This window comes from Spinacia oleracea, chromosome 3 (genome assembly GCF_020520425.1).
Source record: "Spinacia oleracea cultivar Varoflay chromosome 3, BTI_SOV_V1, whole genome shotgun sequence".
Lineage (NCBI taxonomy): Eukaryota > Viridiplantae > Streptophyta > Magnoliopsida > Caryophyllales > Amaranthaceae > Spinacia > Spinacia oleracea.
The window spans coordinates 4,026,323-4,051,781 of record NC_079489.1 but is presented as its reverse complement, the minus strand read 5'-3'; the positions used below and the strand labels follow the sequence as shown (position 1 = coordinate 4,051,781).

The 25,459-nt window shown below is 37.9% G+C and overlaps 2 protein-coding genes across 2 annotated transcripts; one reads left to right on the top strand and one right to left on the bottom strand.

The window, feature by feature from the left end:
* The first annotated feature begins 12,247 nt into the window (after nt 1-12,247).
* Nucleotides 12,248-16,169, top strand: LOC110779769 (uncharacterized). Its single transcript, XM_021984255.2, has 2 exons — nt 12,248-12,415; nt 13,713-16,169. Exon 2 carries the CDS (start codon nt 13,974-13,976, stop codon nt 15,732-15,734), a length of 1,761 nt encoding a protein of 586 aa, XP_021839947.1. The 5' UTR covers nt 12,248-12,415; nt 13,713-13,973; the 3' UTR covers nt 15,735-16,169.
* Nucleotides 16,170-17,160: 991 nt separating this feature from the next.
* Nucleotides 17,161-25,068, bottom strand: LOC110779762 (pyruvate kinase isozyme G, chloroplastic). Its single transcript, XM_021984246.2, has 12 exons — nt 24,648-25,068; nt 23,464-23,751; nt 22,190-22,355; nt 21,674-21,808; nt 21,431-21,541; nt 21,242-21,330; nt 20,569-20,631; nt 20,311-20,486; nt 19,494-19,608; nt 19,232-19,380; nt 18,795-18,903; nt 17,161-17,647 (listed from the first exon to the last, which is right to left on the bottom strand). The coding sequence occupies exons 1-12, from the start codon at nt 24,891-24,893 to the stop codon at nt 17,540-17,542; spliced, it is 1,755 nt and encodes a 584-aa protein (XP_021839938.1). The 5' UTR covers nt 24,894-25,068; the 3' UTR covers nt 17,161-17,539.
* Between the last annotated feature and the right edge of the window lie 391 nt (nt 25,069-25,459).

The following is a 25,459-nucleotide window of genomic DNA, read 5'->3' as shown; positions in this document are numbered from 1 at the left end:
TTTCCGTTTCCGGCAATATCATCGTTTCCGGAGTATTCATTTCTTGCCTGTGACGATCTTAGCTCCCACTGAAACCAAGATCCGTCGGTTCCGAATATTCATAGATGGAGTATTTAATGCCATTAAATACTTGATCCGTTTACGTACTATTTGTGTGACCCTACGGGTTCAGTCAAGAGTAAGCTGTGGATTAATATCATTAATTCCACTTGAACTGAAGCGGCCTCTAGCTAGGCATTCAGCTCACTTGATCTCACTGAATTATTAACTTGTTAATTAATACTGAACCGCATTTATTAGACTTAACATAGAATGCATACTTGGACCAAGGGCATTATTTCCTTCAGTCTCCCACTTGTCCTTAGGGACAAGTGTGCATTTCCTAATTCCTTTGTCGCTCGATGCTTGCTCTTGAACATAAGGTAAGAGTTGTCATCCTTATTATGTCCAGAGGTGTTCCTCGGTTTCAGAGTTCAACTGATCAAATAAACAGATAATCATAGCCTATGATTCATCCGAGCACGGCCATGCATTTCACAGTTTCTAGCTCTCCGAGTGGCCTTGTACAACTTTTAAGCATCTCATCCCGATTTATGGGAGGACAATCCCAATCTTGCGATCTTGAGATTAGACTTCGTTTGATAGGTGATTACCTGAGCGTTGCCTTTATAGCCTCCTTTTACGGTGCGACGGTTGGTCAACGTCAAAGCAACCAGTTCTCAAACAAGTAATCTCAAATCACTCAGGTATTGAGGATTTAGTGTCTAATAATTTAATGAAATTTACTTATGACAGACTTTCATCTCTTACAGTAAAGTTTCATAGGTCTTGTCCGATACTAGTCTTCCCAAAGTAAGTATCTATGCAAATGATTATGACATTGCCATGTCCACATAGTTCAAGAAACAGAACTACTAGTCATCTTGCATTCTAATCGTCTAACGTTTTCTATGCGTCCAATTTTATAGAAAACTCCGACTAGGGACCATTTTCAACCTTTGACATTCAAGTTCACTTGATAGACATTTCTTAGTCACAGGACTGGTCCTGACAGTCTATCTTGAATATATCGTCAAGTTGAAGGGACTCATCATTTAATAAACCACAAATTAAATGGAAAAATGAATTCCTTTCATTTATTGTGAATGATTAACCAATAATGTTTTACAAAGATTTAAACTCTAAAACTTTAAAACATTAAACAGAGACATCAAAGCCATTCTCCAATATGCTTGATTCCCATAGCTGCAGTGTGCGAGTTGTGCTTCGCTTGCGGCAGAGGTTTAGTTAATGGATCTGATATGTTGTCATCAGTTCCAATTTTGCTTATCTCGACTTCTTTTCTTTCAACGAACTCTCGTAGAAGGTGAAATCTACGAAGTACATGCTTGACTCTCTGGTGGTGTCTAGGCTCTTTTGCCTGTGCAATAGCTCCGTTATTATCACAATACAGGGCTATTGGTCCTTTAATGGAGGGGACTACACCAAGTTCTCCTATGAACTTCCTTAGCCATATAGCTTCCTTTGCTGCTTCATGTGCAGCAATGTACTCCGCTTCAGTTGTAGAATCCGCAATGGTGCTTTGCTTAGCACTTTTCCAGCTTACTGCTCCTCCGTTGAGGCAGAAGACAAACCCAGACTGTGATCTGAAATCATCTTTGTCGGTTTGGAAACTTGCGTCCGTATAGCCTTTAACAATTAATTCATCATCTCCACCATAGACCAGGAAGTCATCTTTGTGCCTTTTCAGGTACTTCAGAATATTCTTGGCAGCAGTCCAATGCGCCTCTCCTGGGTCTGACTGGTATCTGCTCGTAGCACTGAGTGCGTACGCAACATCCGGGCGTGTACATATCATAGCATACATTATTGAACCAATCAATGATGCATATGGAATCCCATTCATTCGTCTACGCTCATCAAGTGTTTTTGGGCACTGAGTCTTGCTTAGAGTCATTCCATGAGACATGGGTAGGTAGCCTCGCTTGGAGTCCGCCATCTTGAACCTATCAAGCACCTTATTGATATAAGTGCTTTGACTAAGTCCAATCATCTTTTAGATCTATCTCTGTAAATCTTGATGCCCAATATGTACTGTGCTTCTCCTAGATCCTTCATCGAAAAACATTTCCCAAGCCAAATCTTGACAGAGTTCAACATAGGAATGTCATTTCCGATAAGCAATATGTCGTCGACATATAATACTAGGAAAGCAATTTTGCTCCCACTGACCTTCTTGTATACACAAGATTCGTCCGCGTTCTTGATGAAACCAAAGTCACTGACTGCTTCATCAAAACGTATATTCCAGCTCCTGGATGCCTGCTTCAATCCGTAGATTGACTTCTTTAGCTTGCATACCTTTTTAGCATTCTTTGGATCCTCAAAACCTTCAGGCTGTGTCATAAACACAGTTTCTGTTAAAACGCCGTTTAAGAAAGCAGTTTTGACATCCATCTGCCATATTTCGTAATCGTAATATGCAGCGATTGCTAATATTATTCGAATAGACTTTAGCATTGCAACTGGTGAAAAGGTTTCATCGTAATCCACACCGTGGACTTGCCTGTAACCTTTCGCAACCAATCTAGCTTTGAAAACTTCAAGTTTCCCATCCTTGTCCTTTTTCAGTTTGAAAACCCATTTGCTTCCAATGGCTTGGTAGCCATCTGGCAAATCGACCAAATCCCATACTTGGTTTTCAGACATGGAGTCTAATTCAGATTGCATGGCTTCTTGCCACTGCTTGGAGCTAGGGCTCGTCATAGCTTGCTTGTAAGTCGCAGGTTCATCACTTTCAAGTAATAGAACGTCATAGCTCTCGTTCGTCAAAATACCTAAGTACCTTTCCGGTTGAGATCTATATCTTTGCGATCTACGCGGGGTAACATTTCTAGATTGACCATGATTCTCACCAGATTCTTCTAAAGATCTCTGAGTTTCATCCTGAATGTCATCTTGAGCATTCTCTAGAGTTTGTTGTTCGACTCGAATTTCTTCGAGGTCTACTTTTCTCCCACTTGTCATTTTGGAAATGTGATCTTTCTCCAAAAAGACACCATCTCGAGCAACAAACACTTTGTTCTCAGATGTATTGTAGAAGTAATACCCCTTTGTTTCCTTTGGATAGCCCACAAGGATACATTTGTCAGATTTTGGATGAAGTTTGTCTGAAATTAATCGTTTGACGTATACTTCACATCCCCAAATCTTAAGAAAAGACACATTTGGAGGCTTTCCAAACCATAATTCGTATGGAGTCTTTTCGACAGCTTTAGACGGAGCTCTATTTATAGTGAGTGCAGCTGTATTTAGTGCATGTCCCCAAAATTCTAATGGAAGTTCGGCCTGACCCATCATTGACCTGACCATGTCTAGCAAGGTTCTGTTCCTCCGTTCTGACACACCGTTCCATTGTGGTGTTCCAGGAGGAGTCAATTCTGATAGAATTCCACATTCTTTCAGATGGTCATCAAATTCATAGCTCAGATATTCACCGCCTCTATCAGACCGCAGTGCCTTGATCTTCTTGCCTAATTGATTCTCTACTTCACTCTGAAATTCCTTGAATTTGTCAAAGGATTCAGACTTATGCTTCATTAGGTAGACATAACCATACCTACTGAAGTCATCAGTGAAAGTGATAAAGTAGCTGAAACCGCCTCTAGCATTTGTACTCATTGGTCCACATACATCTGTATGGATTAAACCCAATAGTTCATTTGCTCTTTCTCCAACTTTAGAGAAAGGTTGCTTTGTCATTTTGCCAAGTAAACATGATTCGCATTTACCATAATCCTCTAAGTCAAATGGTTCTAGAATTCCTTCCCTTTGAAGTCTTTCTAAGCGTTTCAAGTTTATATGGCCTAATCGACAATGCCACAGATAGGTGAGATCTGAATCATCCTTTTTGGCCTTTTTGGTATTTATGTTATATACTTGTTTGTCGTGATCTAATAAATAAAGTCCATTGACTAATCTAGCAGATCCATAAAACATCTCTTTAAAATAAAACGAACAACTATTGTCTTTTATTATAAAGGAAAATCCCTTAGCATCTAAGCAAGAAACTGAAATGATGTTTTTAGTAAGACTTGGAACATGGAAACATTCTTCCAGTTCCAAAACTAGCCCGGAGGGCAACGACAAATAGTAAGTTCCTACGGCTAATGCAGCAATCCGTGCTCCATTTCCCACTCGTAGGTCGACTTCTCCCTTGCTTAACTTTCTACTTCTTCTTAGTCCCTGTGGATTGGAACATAAGTGTGAGCCACAACCTGTATCTAATACCCAAGAAGTTGAATTAGCAAGTATACAGTCTATAACGAAAATACCTGAAGATGGAACGACTGTTCCGTTCTTCTGATCTTCCTTTAGCTTTGGACATTCTCTTTTGTAATGGCCTATTCCATCACAATAAAGACAGCTTGATGTGGACTTGTCCTGCTTTGATTTAGCATTGCCCTTGGACTTTCCACCTTTCTTGAATGGTCTCTTTCTAGCCTTGAGTAAATCCTTGGCTTCACAGTCCAGTACTATTTCAGCCTTTCTGACAAGGTGAATAAATTCTGCAACTGTTTCTTCTCTTGGTTCACTTAGGTATTGTTGCTTGAAGCGACCAAACCCACTGTGTAGTGAATTGAGCAAGACAGAGACTGCCATCCTTTCGCTTATTGGTGTTCCTAGTAGACTTAGGCGATCAAAATATGAACACATAAGATCCACATGGAACCTCAGTGGGACGCCTACCCTCTGTTTAGTGCGAAGGAGCTGAACATGTGTTTCTTGGACCTCCATCCTATAACACCTGTTGGGAGAACTAACCTTTAGTCCAGACATTGATTCAATCAACTCATGGACGTTCAGGTCCCTGTCCTCCGTACTTCCACGACAGATATCCCTCAGATTCTTGATGAGCGTAAAAGGTTCATAGGCTACAAACCTTCTAGCCCAATCATCAGGGATATTGTTCAGCATGAGACTCATAACCTTTTTGAGATCCGCATCCCAGGCGTAAAATCTCTCAGGGGTCATGTCTCTGGCATAGTAGCTTGGCATGGGATGTGATAGTACATACTCAAGTCCATTGAGTTTGACTATTTCAACTAGCTTAGCTTCCCATTCAAGAAAATTTGTCAGGTTCAGCTTGACCATAAGCTCAGAACCCATGATGATGTTTTGATTGTTGTTTGCCATATTAAAACTACAATTGAAAGGAATAAACAAATAAATAACCATTCACAGTTTCTCTTAATAAACTTAAATTCTAGCATACATGCATAATTCAATGTTTATTAAGCATTTTATTCAAGTTATGTGTTCCGGCAGGTGTGAATAAAATGATTCCAAGATCCTAAAATCATTGAAGAACTAAGCACAGTTTGTCGACTTAATCCTAGAACATCTTAGGTAAGCAAAAGCCTTTTGCTAATAGTCTAGAAACTATTCTTGGTTGATAGGTACGTCTAAGAACTTATTAGGTAAACCTATCGAATTTGCCACGACATAAAAGGACTCCTTACTTATATCGTTGAGTTTCACCAAAACTAACATGTACTCACAATTATTTGTGTACCTTGCCCCTTTAGGACCAATAAGTAACACCTCGCTGAGCGAAAACTATTACTAGATTGATGTAAAGGATATCCAAGCAAGTGTATATTTTGGCATGGCACCTTTTAACTCAATTTTTAAGTTTGGAACTTAAGGCTCTTACTATGTTGGTTAGATTTTAAGTGAACTAAAATCCTTAATCATGCAACATAATCAAGCTTTTGATCTCATGCATTTTAAGACATATTTAAAGCAATAAATAACTTAAAACATGCATAAGATATTTGTGATCTAGTATGGCCCGACTTCATCTTGAAGCTTTGACTTCAAAGTCCGTCTTGAAAATCTCCGTGGGAGGCACCATTTTCTTCAAATAGGATAAGTTATAACTAATTACAACTATTTGATGGTACGCAGACCATATTTGAATTGAAAAATAACTTTGGTGCTTTAGACCAATTACATTCAAATTAATGGTACGCAGACCATATTTTCTATCCTATTTGGGCCATACTAGTCACTTCATAACCTGCAAAACAGTACATATACAATATATACCATTCACCCATTCATTATCATGAATGGCCCACATAGCTGGTTAGTAAAACACATTATGCATCACGTAAACATTTGCAGCAATTAATCAAGGGCACCAATAATCTACCAATTATTCAGTCCTTATTAATTCTAATCGAGTTGTTTTAACCTTAAGGATTTGTAGACCTAATCAAGAGTTTATGACTAAAAGCACTCCCACTCAAACCAATAAATTCATATGCTTTACTAATTTTAAACATAAAATTGTATTTCTAGTCTAACCGGAAACATACAAATTTAATTAAAATTTAAAGCTCATATAAATTTATAATTGAATCCAAAAATTTAATTTTAATTTCAGTCACATTTAAATTAATTTATGATTTTAATTTTAGTAAAATAATTAGAATAAATGCCATTTATTATAATTATAATATTCAAAATTAAAATCCAAGAAATTAATTCAAATTATTAATTTTAAAATCAATTAAAATTACGTGAACTGAAATTTTCAAATTAAACATTCAAAAACGATCTAATCGAAACGCAAACATCCTACGCGTTGCACGCCCATGGGCTGTACGCACACAGCCATTGCTGGCCATGTGCGCGCAGCCCATGCGCTCGTTGCATAGCTGCTGCTGTCCCATACGCAAGCCTCCGCACAGCGCCCACCGCACGCGAGCTATCGCTCGCAGCGCGCGCGCGTTACCGCGCTCGCTGGTGCGCGAGATCGCTCGCTGGTGCGCGCGAGCCATCGCTCGCTGGGGCGCTGCATCGCTCGCTGGTGCGCGCGAGCCATCGCTCGCTGGCGCGCGAGATCGCTCGCTGCGCGCGCGCGAGCCATCGCTCGCTGGTGCGCGACATCGCTCGCTGGGCGGGCGACGTCGCGCGCTGTGCGCGCGAGTGATGCTGTGCGCAGCGCTCGTGGCACGCGAGCTTGCGCTCGCTGCGCACGAGGTTGCGCGCTGTTGTGCGAGGCAGCGCGCGCTGTGGCGCAGCTCGCTTGCTGCCCACACGCGACTGCCTTGGCTCGCCCCTCGCCCATGCCCATCCGTTCATTGCTCGTGGCACACGACACAAGGCAGGGCTGCTGCCTTGCGCTCGTGCACTACGCCCTTGCTCATTGCATTCGTGCCGCACGGGCGACGAGCTCCCTTGCTCGTCGTCGCATGCCCGCATTATACAACACCCCTTAAGGGTAACACGAAGCGTCCATTGCTTCGTGCGTGCAAGTTATTTGAACGAATCGCATAAAAATTTAAAATTTATATTTAAAATTAATGACAAATTAATAAATAATATTAATTTCATAATTTTAGGGCGAAAAAATCGAAAATTTATTATCCAATTGATTTCCGATTGATATGGATTCAAGTCTAGGTCATAAAAATTTAAAATTTATCGTAAATTTACAATTTTTATGGTGGTTTTTAATCATAGGTTTCTAATTAAATTACAATTAATTATGAAAATCAAATTAATTCTAAATTATTCTAATTTTCAACAAATTAATCATAATTACAAATTAGATTGCATAATTAACAAGACTAGGCATTCAAACTTGTTAAACATATGCAGTAGGTCAATCAAAAATTCAAGATTTATCAACAAGAATCGAAAATATTTAATTTAACATCTTAAATTTACGAAATTTTGCATTCGAAAAACTAAAACCTTCGAAAAGTCATAGTTAGGCTTCGAATTTGAGAATTCTGGGTTCGGCAGAAAAATACTATTTTTGTCAAAATTTTAGAATGCCTTTTACATGCGGAATTGACACAAAAATCACTCAATTCGGATGAGTAATGAAGAAACTGCCGAAAAACTGCGTACATATAATTAAATAAACGCAATTTGCAATTAATTAACAATTACGAAAATTAATCACCCCTTTTAATTCTTGCAAATTTGTAATATTTAACCATGTTCATGCAATTTAGATTATGAAAATAATAAGGGGCTCGTGATACCACTGTGAGGTTATGATACATATGACATTTACATAAATCATGCGGAAACAACCATTAACCCAGGAAACATATTATTTACACATAATCATTTAGCATAGTTTAGATGCATACTCTTTGTTGCGTGCCTTCCCTAGCTGCGCCCGAACCGAACAAGAACAAGTCTTTTAGGACTCCAAGTGTCGTCCCTCCGTAGAAAGTCCACAGCACGTCCGGATCCGCCTTAAGATTGACCAACTAGAATCGCCCTTAAGGTACTCAGAAAATTCGGCACTTTTGGGGCAAGATGGGTGTTTGAATTTTTTCTCAAAAAAACTCACTTTTGAATACTTTGAAACTTGTATATAAATTATGACCCCTAGGCCTTTATTTATAGAGTTATGGAAAAGGAATCGTAATCCTAGTAGGATGCGAATTAATTGGAATTAGAATTCTACATGAATTCTACTTAATCAATTTATCCAATAGGAATAGACATTTAATCATACACTGACTCTTGCAGATTCAGTAATCTCGCATGAGCTCAAACTCACACACACACGGCAGCCACAAGGGCTGCCCACGCATGCGAGCAGCAGCCCACGCAGCGCGGCCCACGCATGCGCGGCCTTGTGCGCGCTGGGCTGTGGCGTGCGTGCTTGCTGGGCGATGGCCTGGCTTCGTGCTGGGCCTTCGTCCGGCAGGCCTCGTCCGATGCTAATTCGTACGATACGCTTCCGATTAAATTTCCATTTCCGGAATCTATTTCCGATACGAACAATATTTAATATTTCCGATTCCGGAATTAATTTCCGTTTCGAACAAATATTTAATATTTCCGTTTCCGGAATTATTTTCCGATTCCGGTAATATTTCCGATTCTGACAATATTTCCGTTTCCGGCAATATTTCCGATTCTGGTAATATTTCCATTTCCAACAATATTTTCCGATACGTACCATGTTTCCGTTTCCGGCAACATCTACGACTTGGATAATATTCATATTTCCGATACGATCCATATTTCCGTTTCCGGCAATATCATCGTTTCCGGAGTATTCATTTCTTGCCTGTGACGATCTTAGCTCCCACTGAAACCAAGATCCGTCGGTTCCGAATATTCATAGATGGAGTATTTAATGCCATTAAATACTTGATCCGTTTACGTACTATTTGTGTGACCCTACGGGTTCAGTCAAGAGTAAGCTGTGGATTAATATCATTAATTCCACTTGAACTGAAGCGGCCTCTAGCTAGGCATTCAGCTCACTTGATCTCACTGAATTATTAACTTGTTAATTAATACTGAACCGCATTTATTAGACTTAACATAGAATGCATACTTGGACCAAGGGCATTATTTCCTTCATGGCCTCCCAATTTTTGCCCACCTGATAACTCCTTATCCAACCTTAAATCAGGGCTGCTGAACTCTCTGTTAGACAACAGAAGGTGCAGCTAGTGCAGTTCCATATACTCCCTACTTTATTTAATGGTGAAGGGTTGTCCAACAGTTGCCATATTACAGTTGCAGTAAATCAAAAGGGAAATACGGTTGTAGTATGTTCTTCAGTTTGCAAAGGGAGTAACAAAACTGCAGAGAGCAGCACCAACAGCAGCAGTACTCATGATGGATTCGTATGTTGCCTGATATCAGTAGATCAGAAATACATTAGTACATCATAAAATGACTAAAGCCTAACTGCAACACCACAAAGCATAACTAAACAAAGCAAAATCATAACTAAATACGACAAGGCATTAAATAATTCCTAGTTCATAACTAAAGTATCCTAGTTTATAACTAAAGTAAAGAAGAGCATAACTAAATACTCCATAAAAACAATCCACATGGAAAAGTAAAATAAACAAATTCACAACTAAACCAAAAACCATCCACAAAAATCAACAACAAAAATAATCAAAGAAAATCAGCAAAATTAAAAACCTCAATCGCAACTAGAAACACAAAATAAAAGACATGTAAATAATTAATCAAATCAAATTCAAATCAAGGACGTGCAAAATCAGAAAATTGCTACTAATCCCATGGGTTTTCTAAATGAAAGCAACATCAAATTTACAATAAAAAACCACAAAAGATGAGCAACAATCCAGAAAAATCAACAAAATTAATCCAAAAAGTTGAAAATTCAAAACCTAACCACCACCGCCGTGGATTCCGTCGCGAAGCGATTTCGCTTCACTCTTCATATTCCTCCTTCAACCTCGCTACCAAAGACGTTGAAAAAAATCAACAAAATTTATCAAAAACCTGACTAAAAGAATAGTGAAGCAGAGACTTTGATAGAGATGGAAGAATTACCTCAACGACGACCTAACTTTCGCAGTTTTCCGATCTACATCGAGCGCCGCTACTCCATGTGGATCTGGCTCTTGCGTTACCGTCGGCATCCGGAAACCTACTCTATCACTGGTTCTTCGCCACTATTTCAGCGGTGGTGTGGCGACCATGGAAGGAGGAAGAGAAGAGAGAGAAAATGAGGTGGGAGGAGGAGGAGAGAGAAAAAAGAAACCGAAGAGCTAGAAGGATGAAGAATAGCGTATTGCAGGAGAAAATGAAGGAGAGAGAAAAAAAAAGCTACTTATACTGCGCGTGAGGCCACGCGCGCGTGGTTGACTCACCTAGTCTTTCCTACACGCGCCCGTAAGGCGGTCCTACCGAAAAGCTGCTGGTATTATAAATAGAGGCGTATGCCCACAAATAATGACAACACAAAATCGAAACACAAAATCACAACACAACATTATATTTTCCCATCAATAATATATTCAACATTTTCTCTCTTGTACGAAACAACCGGACTCCTTGAAACGACGGGACTCCTTGACACGACAAGACAGGCATATAACATTTTTTCTCTTGTAAGAAACGACCGGACTCCTTGAAACGACAGTAACGACAGGACTCCTTGACAGGACAGGACAGGCATATGATTTTTTTTTCTCTTGTACGAAACGACCGGACTCCTTGAAACGACAGTAACGACAGGACTCCTTGACACGACAGGACAAGCATATGGCATATTTTTTTATTTCTCCAATCGCAACGTTCGTGAAACTGCCGTTCCGATTGCGGGAGGGTATTGAGAAGGATAACGCAGTTATCCTGTATGATAGAATATCGAATATAGTAGAGTTATGTTATAACTAGGGCTATATGATATAAGATAGAAGTCTATATGAATTAGGAAACCTATGAAGGGTAGGAGATCTAGTTTGTATTATAAATAGAGGCGTATGCCCACAAATAAGAACAATACAAATCACAACACAATATTATATCCCCTCCTCATTAATATATTTTATCATAATTAAATAGTTATACTTAATTTATAATCAAATAGTTATAGTTTATAATCAAATACTTATCTTCTTTTTTTTAATGTTGACTTCACTGATTTTATGCATAAGGCGGTTTCCTGTGAGATCGTTGTACGAATAAGATCGTCGATGTCATCGTTAAAAAATATACTCCGTAACTATATAATGACAAAGTGTAACTATTCGATTAAAAAGTATAGCTACTCCATATCCGGTAAGATGTTAGTCTTTACATAAGACGGTCATATATAAGCATTTGTAATGTATTTATACAATACTCCAACGTATCATAATACTTGCAACAGTTTGATTTTTGCACTATTCATACATTAACTTTGGTCACATTTTGTCATTAATATGTAAAAATCAAATGTTATTAGTAATATGTTACGGAGTATAAGATTAGTATTAGGTTCCGTTCTATAAGACTTATATTATCAGAACTTATTGTATCTGGCAAAAAATTATTTTGTCCGAAATAAACTTATTTGTGTATGATAATGTCTGTAAAGGTCGAACAAAACAGAATCTCGATGTATTTTTTTTTCCAAATATAAACATTTTAAATTTTTTGCTAATATATAATTACATATGTTTACAGTCAAAGTATTTTAAAACAGAAAGAGTAAGTTACTACTGACTAATACAGAATAATTATAAAAATAAATTAAACAATTTTGGAAATAAATCAAGGAGATCGACTAGATTGAGCCACAAGTAATAGAAATGGTATGAAATGAAAATGATAATAAACCAAGAAGATTCGTCAAGATTCCCTAGTATTTAAGTAGTGTGCGTATAATTAACCCCACCTTTTATTTATTTATTTATTTATTTATTTATTTATACTTTCATATTCATTCTTAACGTTGTCGCCTCCACTTTCTCTCTCTTAAACAACAAAAACACTCACCCCTTTTTCTTTCTCTCTCTTCCTCCCGTGTCATCGTTTCCGCCGCTTAAAATCGTGCATTCATCTGTGTGATCTTCCTCTGTTTTTTTAATTCCTCCAATTTAGATTTCATTTTCAGGTACTTTAATTACCTTTGATTAATCACTCATCAAGTGTTTTGTCAATTTCAATTTTTGTGATTTTTTTTTCTGATTTAATTGGGTTATGAATTATACAGTATGTGATTAGTGAAATTATTTGTTAGTCTTAAATTTTGAGTGGCCTATTTTTTTTTTTTTTTTTTGCTGTCAAGTATAGTGAAACTAATTGATCATGTTCATGTGTGCCGATTGCTGATGCAAATGATTAATGCAGGGACATGTATAATTGTGATTTTAATTAATCCTAAATATATAAATTCATGTTATTTTATGCTCGAAAAACAATGTAGACGAGATTTGATATCAGGCTAGTATCACTCCGAAGTTTGATCAACTAAGCTAGTTGACATCCACTCGAAAATATGATCATACATTTTGTGATACATTATTAATGAAAAATGTAGTAAAAAATTGTCAAGTTTGCAAATTAAAAGAATTGTTGCAATAGTAAAAAGAACATAGGGATTAGGGAGTGTATGCCTCTAAATTGAATATTGTACCACACATGCTGTGTGGAACTGTGGATTAAGCTAATTGGAGTAGTAAATTAGCCTAATTAGGTGGTTAATTATGGATTATTTTTGTGTTTCCCCAATTGTTCGGACATTGCTACATCTACCCACTAGTGCAACTACTAATAGAATATTAAAAAAATTATTAATTCTGATGAGTGATGAGTAGGATTCAACTATCACTACTCTCTATTAGTGGCGGATAGTTTACCGGGTGGATAGACAGTTTTTTCACAATTGTTCTTGTCTTGTAGCTTTTGATGATCCCAAAATCTTTTGTTTTGCTTAAGAACTTGAGGAACTCCATTATATTGTTGAACTTTTCGTGTTATTAAGCGAAAAGGATTCGTTTTCGTTTTAGTTGCATGTCGGTAGGATTGCAATGGTCTGAGAATCAAGATCAAGAACTGAAGTACTCCGTTGTGTTGTTGAACTTTTTCGTGTTAGTAAGCGAATGAAAAGGATTTGTTTTCGTTTTAGTTGCATGTCTGTAGGATGGCCATGGTCTGAAAAACATGATTGGAAACTGTTTTAGCTCCTGTATGTACATTACATCGTAAAAGCGTGTTTTGTTGTGAGGTTCAGTTTCTTCTGTTTAGTCTGTTTCGCATTGTGTACATGGTTTTCTGATGTGAGGTTTGTTTTCTTCTGTTTAGTCTGTTTCGCATTATTGTACATGGTTTTCTGATGTGAGCTTCGGTTTCTTCTGTTTCGCATTGGTGTATATGGTTTTCTGAAGTTCTATTGATTTCTTTGTATACAGAATGGAACTTTTCCTGGATGCAATTGGGAATATTGCAAGTCTATGTTGATATCATTCTAAGTACTCTTGAGATAGTTGTTCGAGGTTTTATCATGGACCGTAGGGATACATCAGGATTTGTCAGTGGTGGAGGTCTATTTCGTTACGAGACAGCATTGTACATAAGGTTACCACTCCATTGTTTTTACTAGTTGGAGTGGCTTTACTAATTTTACCTTTAGATCTTAGTTAGATGATAAGTATTCTTTCAAATAAAACGAGATGGACGGCATTAGCATGCCTTTCATGTGGAATTCTTTTCTGAACGCGTGCAAAGATTCAAACGGGGTTGATGTTGGCCCGACTCAATTTGCAGACACTACCTTACACCTCAATTCCCAGAGTACCGTGGCCGTGCCTCCTTATCTGTATGATATAAATGCTACTAATGATGATGCGAGTTTGAAGAATGGGATTTCTCTGGCCCTTGAATTGGGTAGTTCATGTAGTTCTGTATGTGGAAAGACTGCCTTAACTTCTCGGGTAGATGTCGCAAAGGAGTCTCCAATCGATATCTGCCTCGATCTCAGCATTGATCTCGGAAATAAAATGGCGTGTAAGAACATGAAAAACTCTGGCACCGGGTTTGAAGCCCGTGGCAAAGAGAACCCTAAAGTTGATCTTGAGTTAAGTTTGTCTACTGGTGGAGTTGCTGCTGCTGAATCTGATCTCACAAGTATTACCCTAACTTCATCATCGCCTTTTCAGAATGTCACATCTGAATTTGAACAACTTGTGGATGAAGAAGGATCAACGTCGTCCAAATGGAAACAAGGACCCTTTGTGCCTCCTATAGACAGGTTTAATTGCAGCACAATTTCAGGTGTGTCAAAACAGCATCAGAAGAGCTCAGTTAAGACTTGCAGGTTTCCGGGTTGTCAGAAAGGAGCAAGAGGTGCTTCGGGTCATTGTATTTCACACGGAGGTGGACGGAGGTGTCAGAGAACGGGTTGTCAAAAAGGAGCAGAAGGAAAAACACCGTTCTGCAAAGCTCACGGTGGTGGCCGTAGGTGTGAACACTTGGGGTGCACCAAAAGTGCCGAAGGGCGGACCAGCTTTTGCATTGCTCATGGTGGAGGAAAGAGGTGTGGCTTTCACGGTGGTTGCAACCGCGCTGCTAGGGGTAAATCCGGCCTCTGCATCCGTCATGGTGGTGGAAAGAGGTGTAAGGTGGAAAACTGCACCAAGAGCGCGGAGGGGGTTGCCGGTCTATGCATAGCTCACGGTGGTGGTCGCCGGTGTGAATTTCCCGAGTGTACTAAAGGCGCTCAGGGGGGAACGAAACTTTGCAAGGCTCACGGTGGAGGAAAACGGTGCACCTTTATGGGATGCACCAAGGGAGCCGAAGGAAGTACATCTTTTTGTAAAGGACATGGTGGCGGGAAACGGTGTTCGTTTCAAGAAAACGGTGTTGCATGCTCCAAGAGTGTACATGGCGGTACGTTGTACTGTGTTTCCCACGGCGGTGGAAAGAGATGTGCGGTCGTTGAATGTACTAAAAGTGCGAGAGGACGGACAAACTTCTGTGTCCGCCATGGCGGAGGAAAGAGGTGTAAGTTCGAAGGATGTGAAAAGAGTGCGCAGGGAAGTACCGACTTCTGTAAAGCGCATGGTGGGGGGAAACGGTGTTTGTGGGGCCAACAAGGTTCTGGATTCGGTGAGAATGGTGGTGATACTGATAGAGTTTGTGATAAGTTTGCAAGGGGTAAGATTGGTCTTTGCGCTGCTCATGGTGCGCAGGTTGAAGATAAGCGAGTTCATGGTGATGGTACCGTGGGTCTGAAGCTGAAAGGGGTTGATGCTGGGAACGTGTTTCAGTGCTCGAATAATGTTGGTGCAGAAGAAAGCGCCACTGTTTGGAATGGTTTCAATTTGCAGATGCTGCCTGATAGCGCGTCCTTGTTGGGTGAATCATCGAATTCAGCGTCCCTTGAAGGACGGGTGCATGGTGGTGGTCTTATGGCTATGCTGAGCCAGTTCTGATATCGAGCAATCAGTCTGAGGTAGACCTGTTCAACGGGCCGGGTTAGGGCTGGGCTGGAATTAAACGGATTAGTTTGGGTCGGGCTTGGCCTTTGTAAACGGGTGGGATACGGGCTTTTACTAGGATCCCAGCCCATTGAACAGGTCTAGTCTGAGGTAACCGTTGGATCGGATAGTGGACAGGGGAAGTTCATTTCTGAGACATTGGACATCTTTCTTTCATTGTTCTTTTTGTGTCGATAGGTTAATCAGTTAATCCCCAATGATTAGGGTTACATAGTAGAATATTAGTGAAATTACTTCAGTGGGGTTAGTATGTCTAAATTTATACCATTATATGGTGTTAGACTTTGATAGTGCTGGTACTAAATTCGTATATTTACTTAAGTTCGTCGTGATTGTAAATCTGTGTAAATATAATTAATATTCTGTGTAGTTCTTTCTTCTTTGCTTCACAAGGGCCCGTTTTCGTTTGGTATCGTTTTTTTGTTTCCCGTTTTCTGTAAGTAGTTTCTAATTTTTTGTTACCAATTTGTAAGTACAGTAGTTTCTAATTTTTTGTTGCCAATTTTCAAAATCAATATGATTACTATAGGTATGACTAATTTTTCCGTGTCATTCTAAATCATATTTCCTCCATTTTTTTTTATTATTGCACCATCTACATTGGTCAAAATAATTAAGAAAGGAGGTAAAAGGTGAGAGATTTACAAAAATACCCATGTGATTAAGTACAAGTTTTGATGTAAAGAACAAGTGGGGTTTGGTCCCCACCACCATAAAAATGTCATTTCATGTGGGTAAACTTACTAAAAAAGGAAATGGTGCAATTAATATGCAACTTCCGAAAAAGGAAAACGGTGCAATAATAAAAAAAAAAATGGAGGAAGTATGACTTTTACAATTGAAAAACCAAAAACTGAAAACTGACAGTAACACTGAACAAGCTCTTGACAATTCGGTCACAATTTAAAGTATTTGTGTAAACATAGTTCTATAATCTGTAGTCCTTTTAGGCCCATTTAGCACATTTTCTAATATTTGCTCGGAAATCTGATTATGCGATAATTTCAGAGCAAATCTATTCTAATATTTTAAAACACAATGTTTGCATGTAATGATGCCGCGTGTCATATCTTTTATATTATTTTTTATTTTTTGTTAAATCGTCATTTATATTCATACTTTCCAATTCTCCTCCTTAATTACTTAGATATTCATTTTATTTCAAAAACACTTTTATTTATTTCACATTCTAAATTTAATTTCATTATACTCCAAATGTATCATATTTTATTTTTTCAAAATTTGCGTATCCTACTTTATATGACATATATGATGTACCCGAATTTTTAAATTAAGAAACTCGTGCATCGCACGGGGTAAAAACTAGTTTCATCTATTACCAGCAACAGTAAACAAAGTGTTATTATGCAAATACTTGTTTCCTGATTTCATAGATAGTAAAAGAATTCCGTTCGAAGTATGGCCAAAAAACTCGGCCAAGAAAACACTAAGTTGACTACCCCATAACACTGAGTCAAAACTAACACTAAGCCCTACCTACGATAAAGCCTACCGTGCAAATATCACAAACACTACAACGCTCATCACGGATTTAGTGGAGGAATCTGATCACAACAAGTACAACACGAACATTTATCACCATTTATGCATCACAAAGTTGTGCCATAGAAATGAACGCGCTCTAGAACTCCATAGATTCCTTCATTTTCCGCCCTTCAAACTCATAGATAGGAAGATAGGAAGCATGATAGCATTACGCGTTCTCCTTTTCTAAATATCTAAACTTTCCTCACTTGAATATTGTGAGTTGATGGTGATCGCCATATAGGCTGCTTTCCACTTTGAACAATAGCAATTTCATCCCCTTCCTTCACCATTCCCTGCTTCTGCAAAAAGATGGTTTTTGTATTAGTAAATGTGTATATTTTGGCAGTTTTTACTTGTAGGGAATACGTCAAAACCATAATACAAAAACTTATATGAGGTGGTTTTATGTATAAGACCGACTTCTTACAAACAGTTGTACTTTCTAATCAAATTAAACACATTCTATTAATTGTAATCAGTCAAATAGTTATACTTTCTAATTAAATAGTTACATTTTATTATAGTATAATTAAAAAATTAATGGTGACGTCAGCAGTTTTATGTGTGAGGCGGTCTCCTAGGAGACCTACCCAACCATAATATGCAGGTGAGTTGCTGATCTTTATCCTTTGAAGGAAGGAGAAAAATACTTCTATTGATTACTCCCTCCGTCCCTATTTGTTAGTCGCATAGGCAAAATGTGTTTTTTTAATCAAGGCTTGTGCTAAAGTTTTGCAAGGAGATGAGGGTATCTTTGTCTTTTTCACTTTTGCGAGTGTATGCAAGTGGGGTAAATGGTAGACCTATTACTATATAAGGAAATGGGACAATATTTAAGGGACAGACTAAAATAGGATATGCGGCAAACAAATAGGGACTGAGGGAGTATACGATATGTACTCAGAAGATGGGTGATGGTTCTTTTCAAGTAATGAGGTTGCTTGTGTTTCACCCATTCTCTTCTAGTTTCCAATCAAAATATACTCTAGGACAAATAGACCGGCCATTTCATGGGGTTCTTTTCCATACAACTCGACGTGATCGTCAAACTCAATACGTATTAATCCCTCTCTAACCAATAGGCCGCACTTTATTGTGGGACATAATTCAGTTGAAAGTCAGTAGCTATCCTTCTCTAATCTCTATGCAAGTCTTTTATATTTCCACCATGCAACAAGGTATTTCTGAATCAACGGCACGGGGTACTAAATTATGCAAGTAGCCTTACATTTTGGGACAGACTATTACAAAAAGTGCGCTAATACGTAGGGACGGAGTATTATTTTGGACCACCAAAAACGGGATGTTGAGAGGTTATAGGGTGGAAACGGTGTTGGAAGTTTGACAGACACTTTGCATCTCCCTAATTTACACAACACGATATTCATAACATATGATGTTGACCATTTACCATCAATATCCGGAGAGTGGCAAGAGTAGACTTACTTGCAGAAGAGTTAAAGCCTTTGAAAATGTCTCCTCAGCATCATCGGAGAACTTCATATGTAGGGGACATACACCTTGGTACAGTGCAAGCCTTTGTTGTACTCTCTTACTGTAAAAAGTTCAAAGATAAAACACAATTATATACTTAATTTATACATTAAACTCATGCAATATGAGATACTCTGCTTTACAACCACAGGACATCCGTAAATTCATCACATATGGATTATTGAAAGCAATCGGTATTCGAAGATTCGGTAGTATAACAAAGTGTTTCTCGACCAAAGATATTATATTTCAGGTAAATTTTGATCGATGTATTCCATGCATCTGCTGGTGAACTATGAAAAGTCATATTTCACCTAAAACTCACCTTCTGCAATATACGTAACCTGTGAATATATTCAGATATTCTTATTGAAGAACAGGACACTTACTCATTTGTGAATGCAAATATAGTTCCAGAAGGCCGATAATGGCTCAGCAAGATGGCCATAAAACCAGTTCTGGTGAAGACTACAATCGAGGTGCCGAGAGTATTAGACATCATGGTAGCATGGAACGCAAACATTTCACTCATGTGGTTCTGCACATACCATGTCAGATAATCAAATTCTGCACTTAAAAATATAATCAAGACAGTTCATAAAAACACAAGTGAATGAAAGTGCATCGACTTAATGCAGAAAAGAAAATAACCTTGAAGACTCGACCAAGACTGTGCGACGTTTGAGCACCAGGAATAGTACCAACCAAAGTTGCTTCAGTTCTCAATGAAACGGTGTGCATAACCTTAACAGCTTTGAGGGGGAATCTGCAGAACAGTAAGATGCAGTGAAGTTCTCATTAACACCAATCATTTACAAGTAGCTCTAGGGCATGTAAGACTGTAAGTAGACCTGTCAAAAATTGCCCCGACCCGAAAATACTGGGTCTTAACAAGATTTTGTGACCCATAACCCGATTTTATCCGAAGCCGAACAACCCGAAAAGTAATGGATCAAAACCGGACCGAACCCCTTTTTGACCCAACTGATTGAAAATCGTTATATTTATAGTAATAAATGAGATAATGAGCAATTTTAATCATAATAAAAACGTTGTTACTTTTGTTTGGTGTAATATGATTTTAATTTGAATTATACACCATTTTATGGTTGAATTTGACTAAACGTAAACTTGTGTAAATTTTTTTGTTAATTTGTGCGCATATTTTGTATATTTATTACACAAATTAATTAAAATACAATACGTATTTTAAAATCTCTCAACCCGTGGGGTCGACCCAAACCCGAAAGTTATGGGTCTTGAACAAGCATTTGTAAACCCGAACCCGAAAGTAACTGACCCGAATTAACCCGAACTCGAAAGTATTTTTTTTATAACCCGACCGACCCGTTTGACAGGTCTACATGTAAGTCATTTCCATTAGTGGCGTTTCAGTTACAGCTTCTGAAAGTTAAAAGGTTTATTGCAATCATTCAGAAGAAAGGTGTCAAAGACAAAAAAGACTTACTTCCCGTGAGCAGTTTCCCCAGAAAGCATAACAGAATCAGCACCCTCTCTGACGGCAATAGCAATATCAGACACCTCAGCTCGTGTTGGTGTTGGGTGGACAATCATACTTTCTAGCATGTTTGTTGCTACAATCACAGTTTTTCCCATGCTGCGGCACAACCTTATTATCTCTTCCTGCATTTATCAAACACAGAATAGTTAGAATTTATTCCAGCTGGAAAGGAGAATTACGGAAACTAAATGCACAAAAAACTACCTGTAGAAGAGGAACTTCCTCAATAGGCAGCTCTGCACCTAGATCTCCTCTTGCAACCATAGCCTATAACAAAAATGCAGATATTTGTAAGGTTATCTAGCATTATATAGCAGCACAAACAACTATTCAATACATAATGTCTAGTAACTAGTGTCCATCCTCCACCAACCACTATTTCTATGCACAATTCTTACTTTTTTCCCATAATCGCACCAATAATCTTCACAATAATGTTTCCCATTACTATCCAACTATAATTTAATGCATTACTGAGAACACCCAAACCGAAATTGTGCATTAATTTATCTTGATGATCTATTGAAGAGTTAACAGGTTAGGCTAATGAATTCAGGTATCCGAAACTAATGCTTTGGCATTTGATTGGTCATTATTCTCGTCAACATTGACATTGCTCCAATGTCACTAAAGAGGCTCCTACATTGGACAGATAGGGGAGTCAGATGTACATTACTGTAGCTTGCTGCCTCGCATTGGATACTAATGAAGAATACTTAGTTAGCCGTTTTTAAGACACAGTTTGAAGAAAGTGATTTTACACTGAGATATCATAACCTTCACGGCTACACTATATGTTTGTTAGAAAGTACAGTCTTATACATCTTGAAGAACTTTTGTTATTTTTCCAGAAAATTACTAAGTAATGATTGCTTACCCCATCAGCTGCAGTAATAATTGAATGCAAATTCGGAATGGAGTCTGCACTCTCAATTTTGACAATGACGTGGATATCAGCACCACAACCTGGGTACCAAACAGTAAAATATTTAGCTTTGAAACTAAAGTAATATATCCACTTACTTGAAACATTATTTTAGCAGTTATGCTGAGCCTGTGCATTTACTTTTTAGATAGTTCTTCAATTCATGAACAACAGCTGCATCTTTGACAAAAGAGACAGCATAAAAGTCAACTCCGTTGTCTACCCCGAACTTGATGTCATCCCAGTCCTTTTCTGCAGCACGCACACGTGAAAGTTACTTCACTAAAAAAAATACAGTGCTACGATATAAGCGCATAGTATTCGTAAAAAGTAGGGAAGAAACAGTCCATATAGAAGCATAGAATTGGAATTCATGTCACCAACCAGTAATAGATGGCAATGTAGCACTTTTTCCCCTGACATTGAGGTGTCGCCTAGATTTAAGCTCTCCACCATCAACAACTTCACACTTCACAGAATCTTCAGTCTTCGACTTCACCAAAAAAGACATCATACCACCTAACCAACATTATAGAGTAATTAAGAATGGTTAATTCGTTTAAATATATCCAGAAACATAAGAATAAAAAACATAACATGTAAATGTCATTGAATACAATAATAATTACACATGTATATGTCAGACATACACCGATGAAGTTTAACTAGCAAAATACCGGATAAGGCTGTTTATCAGCCACGAGAGACAAAAGGTATAGATATAGTCTTCAAAATAAGAGTAGAAGACCAGATGATCTATTCATACTATTTTCTGGGAGCATACATAACAACTAGAAGTAAATAAGACTTGAATCATACTTGCACATGGTCCCTCAGACATTTTTGAAGTTTCTGGGAGCATAGCTAACAACTAAGACAGGACTTTAAGTGAGAGCATACCATCAACAAGGAGCATATCACCATCTTCAACATCATTCACAAAATCATCATAATTGACACTGACACAGTCTGCTGTACCAACTCCTCTTTTGATTGTGAAAGTGAATTCTTGACCACTTTCCAAGTTGATTGGCTGTGGTAAATCACCACTCCTGACCTCAGGTCCCTGGAAGTAATAAAGCAAGCATCAGCATAATGATGATGGAAAACGTATAAATCCAGTCTCCCATGTAGGTTTATTAAACTATATACGAATTGTACAGGTATTATAGAAAATCACCATGTAGCTATAATGAAACATGTTTTGACCTTAATATAGACGGATATGAAGCGTTTATCAACAGATACTCTAGTAATCCAAACTTTTTTCAAATCTGGAGTGCATTCCTACAAAACTCATACTTAATTTTCAAAAGCAGGCAGACAAAGATTCCTTCAATGCCTATCTCTAGGAAAACCCATCGGCTAAACTAGGCCAAAGAAGAGGGGTTGGGTTTACATTGCAGCAGCCCTTAGATGTGAATATCAGTTCTGAGATATTGGCCAAACAGAAGGCCGCCAGATAAAGCTCGCCAAAGTTACCTAGCATGTCAACATAACACAAACTGGACTTGGAATAACTAGGCTTGTGTTTAGTTTGATAAAGCCATTTTTTTTAAACAGGTCAAAACAGCTAACTCATCTACTTAGATTTATGTTAAGTTTTCAAGCATGGATATGACACAAACTCAAACCTGTTTGACTAAAAGATATTAGTGAATATCAAATTAACGGCAAGAGTTGAAATTTTCAATTTACTAAAACGTCAAGGGTTGGCATTAGCTGAAATAACGCAACACAACAAATTGCACATACACACACAAAGTGCTTTTATGCTGAAACATTTCAGTATTACTTTTTCCTAAAACAAACGGGTGAATACAAATACTCATTTATGAACTAAACAGGTTGTGCAGTCTTCCCAACCTTTCAGATTAAGATAGTGACAACTGTCAAAGGATTCTCACCTTTCATACAAATACAAACACCAGGCACTCAGGCAGCGTGCAGTACAATATCAAATTTCCTTGACACGTAGATTATACAGGAGATAAGCATGTAGTGTATCAATTGTATTGCAATTCACAAAATAAAAGTATAATAAAAGATTTGTAACCTGTTCAGCTAAAACTGAGTCCAAAAGAAAGGGTGAATTTAGCCAGCAGTAAGAACAAAAATAAATTAAAAAAACAAAAAATTTAGTAACTTGCTGATATGCGTGAAGCTACACTCACCTTCGTATCCAGCATGATGGCAATAACATTGTCCTTGGATTGAGCATTATATTCTTTGACCAAGTCAATGACTTTCTTATGAGATGTATGGTCTCCATGGGACATATTTAATCGAGCTACATTCATCCCAGCTTCAGCAAGCTTCAATATCATTTCACGAGTATCAGTTGACGGACCAATGGTACAAACAATCTTTGTTTTGCGACCAACAATTGGCTTAGACCAACCCCCGTTGGCTGCTTCCCCAAGAAGATGGGTTCCACTTAGGTATTCAAATTGCTCCTCTACCTGAAGGCTCAAGTGGATATTAACCAATTAGACTAATTCCACAACTTAGAAAACCATAATGTTTAGAAACAAGACATCTAGATCAAGAATTCAAGACAATATAGCACCAATGTTACTTGGACTCGACTAGAATTGCCTAATAGAATACATGTTTGTGCAAGATTTTGGTCCAAAATGAAGTGTCTAAGTGCCATGCCCATATCGAACAATCGGATTGTCGAGCATATGACATGGATACTTGAGTCTTTAGGTGTAATAAAGAGTTCGGAGGAACATAGATTAGCACTAAAAATTGTCTAAATCTAACATTTAACCATTACCAACATGTTAATCTATGTTAACCATTACTCCAAGACTACCACTACAAGATTTTTAGGCAAATTCCAGAATAGTATCTCTAAATTACACCCAAGTCATAAACTAGAACAAATTCTTATATATGAGAAAACTATAGATTAAGCGGTAAAGTCAATAATACAAATCCAAGTGAGAAATGCTGAATTAAGCAAATTGAACAATAGTAAAGGCAACAACTTTAACTAACTGTTCAAACATTTGGAATCAAACAAAAAAGTCCAAAGCTTTCCTACATTTTAAAACCCCCACACAAAAACAAAAACAAAAACAAAAACAAAAATCTCCAGAATAAAAGAAAAATGCAGAGAAATATCTCTAAATTACACCCAAATCATAAACTAAAACAACTTCTCCTATATCTGAGAAAACTATAGATTACGCAGTAAAGTCAATTATACAATCTAAGTGAGAAATGCTGAATTAAGCAAAATGAACCATTGTAAAGGCAACAACAACTATAACTAACTGTTCAAACTAAACAAAAAATTCCAAATTTATCCTACATTTCAAAACCAAAAAAAGGGGGGAAAAGGGGTGACCTGGGTATCATCGTCAGGGGACACAGGCAGAAGCTCAAGGTGAGCAGACCTCCTGGCGGCGGAGATATGAGCGACGCTACGGCGGGAAACACCGTGACTAAGAGTATTCCGGTGGTGGTGGCGGAGCTTGTTAGGTAGGAGTTTGAAGGAGCTGAGAGATTCAGATTTGGGAGAAGAGGAATGAGAAAGGATGGTGTGGTGGACGGAGGATGAGCCATGGAGGATTGCTTGAGAAGACGCCGCCATTGAAGAGTATGAGAGAGAAAGTGATTGTCTGGTTGGTTGATTGTTGGTGATTATGAATGCAGTTTGAGTGCAGAAATGTTAGATATGGAGATTTTGTGCATCGATTGTATCGAACAAAAGAGTGTGATCTTGATGATGATGACAAGGATTTTTTAATTAAGTGGGTAAGACTAAAATGGGCACTCCCTTTCTTTTTCATTTTTTTTTTAAATCAAAATTTTGGACACGTGTGTATGTTGTCATTGTCACGTGATTCTAAAAAGTAAAAAAATTAGGCGACCAACAATCTTGATAGTCTCTATTTTGTACACTGATCAAGTTTGATATTTTTGGTATGGTATGGTTTGGTATGTTATGATCTGAATTTTCTAGTTTGGCCAGGTATTAATGTTTAACTTGAATATCGTATACAAATCTTCAATCTTAATCAGGATACCAAGATATCATTAGTAGCCTTGGTTGTTAATTGATTGTATTAGACTACTAGCTAGATCAAGTAGTTGATTATACTTCCTCCGATTTAAAATAGTTGTAACACTTTGTGTTTTACACTATTCACATAATTT

Coding starts and splice junctions, on each gene's coding strand:
- LOC110779769 (XM_021984255.2), top strand. CDS start 13,974: ATGGACGGCATTAGCATGCCTTTCATGTGGAATTCTTTTCTGAACGCG.
- LOC110779762 (XM_021984246.2), bottom strand. CDS start 24,893: ATGGCGGCGTCTTCTCAAGCAATCCTCCATGGCTCATCCTCCGTCCAC. Junction 21,331..21,430: donor ATTGAAGAACTATCTAAAAA/GTAAATGCACAG, acceptor TTTGGTACCCAG/GTTGTGGTGCTGATATCCAC. Junction 20,632..21,241: donor TTATTACTGCAGCTGATGGG/GTAAGCAATCAT, acceptor TTTTTGTTATAG/GCTATGGTTGCAAGAGGAGA.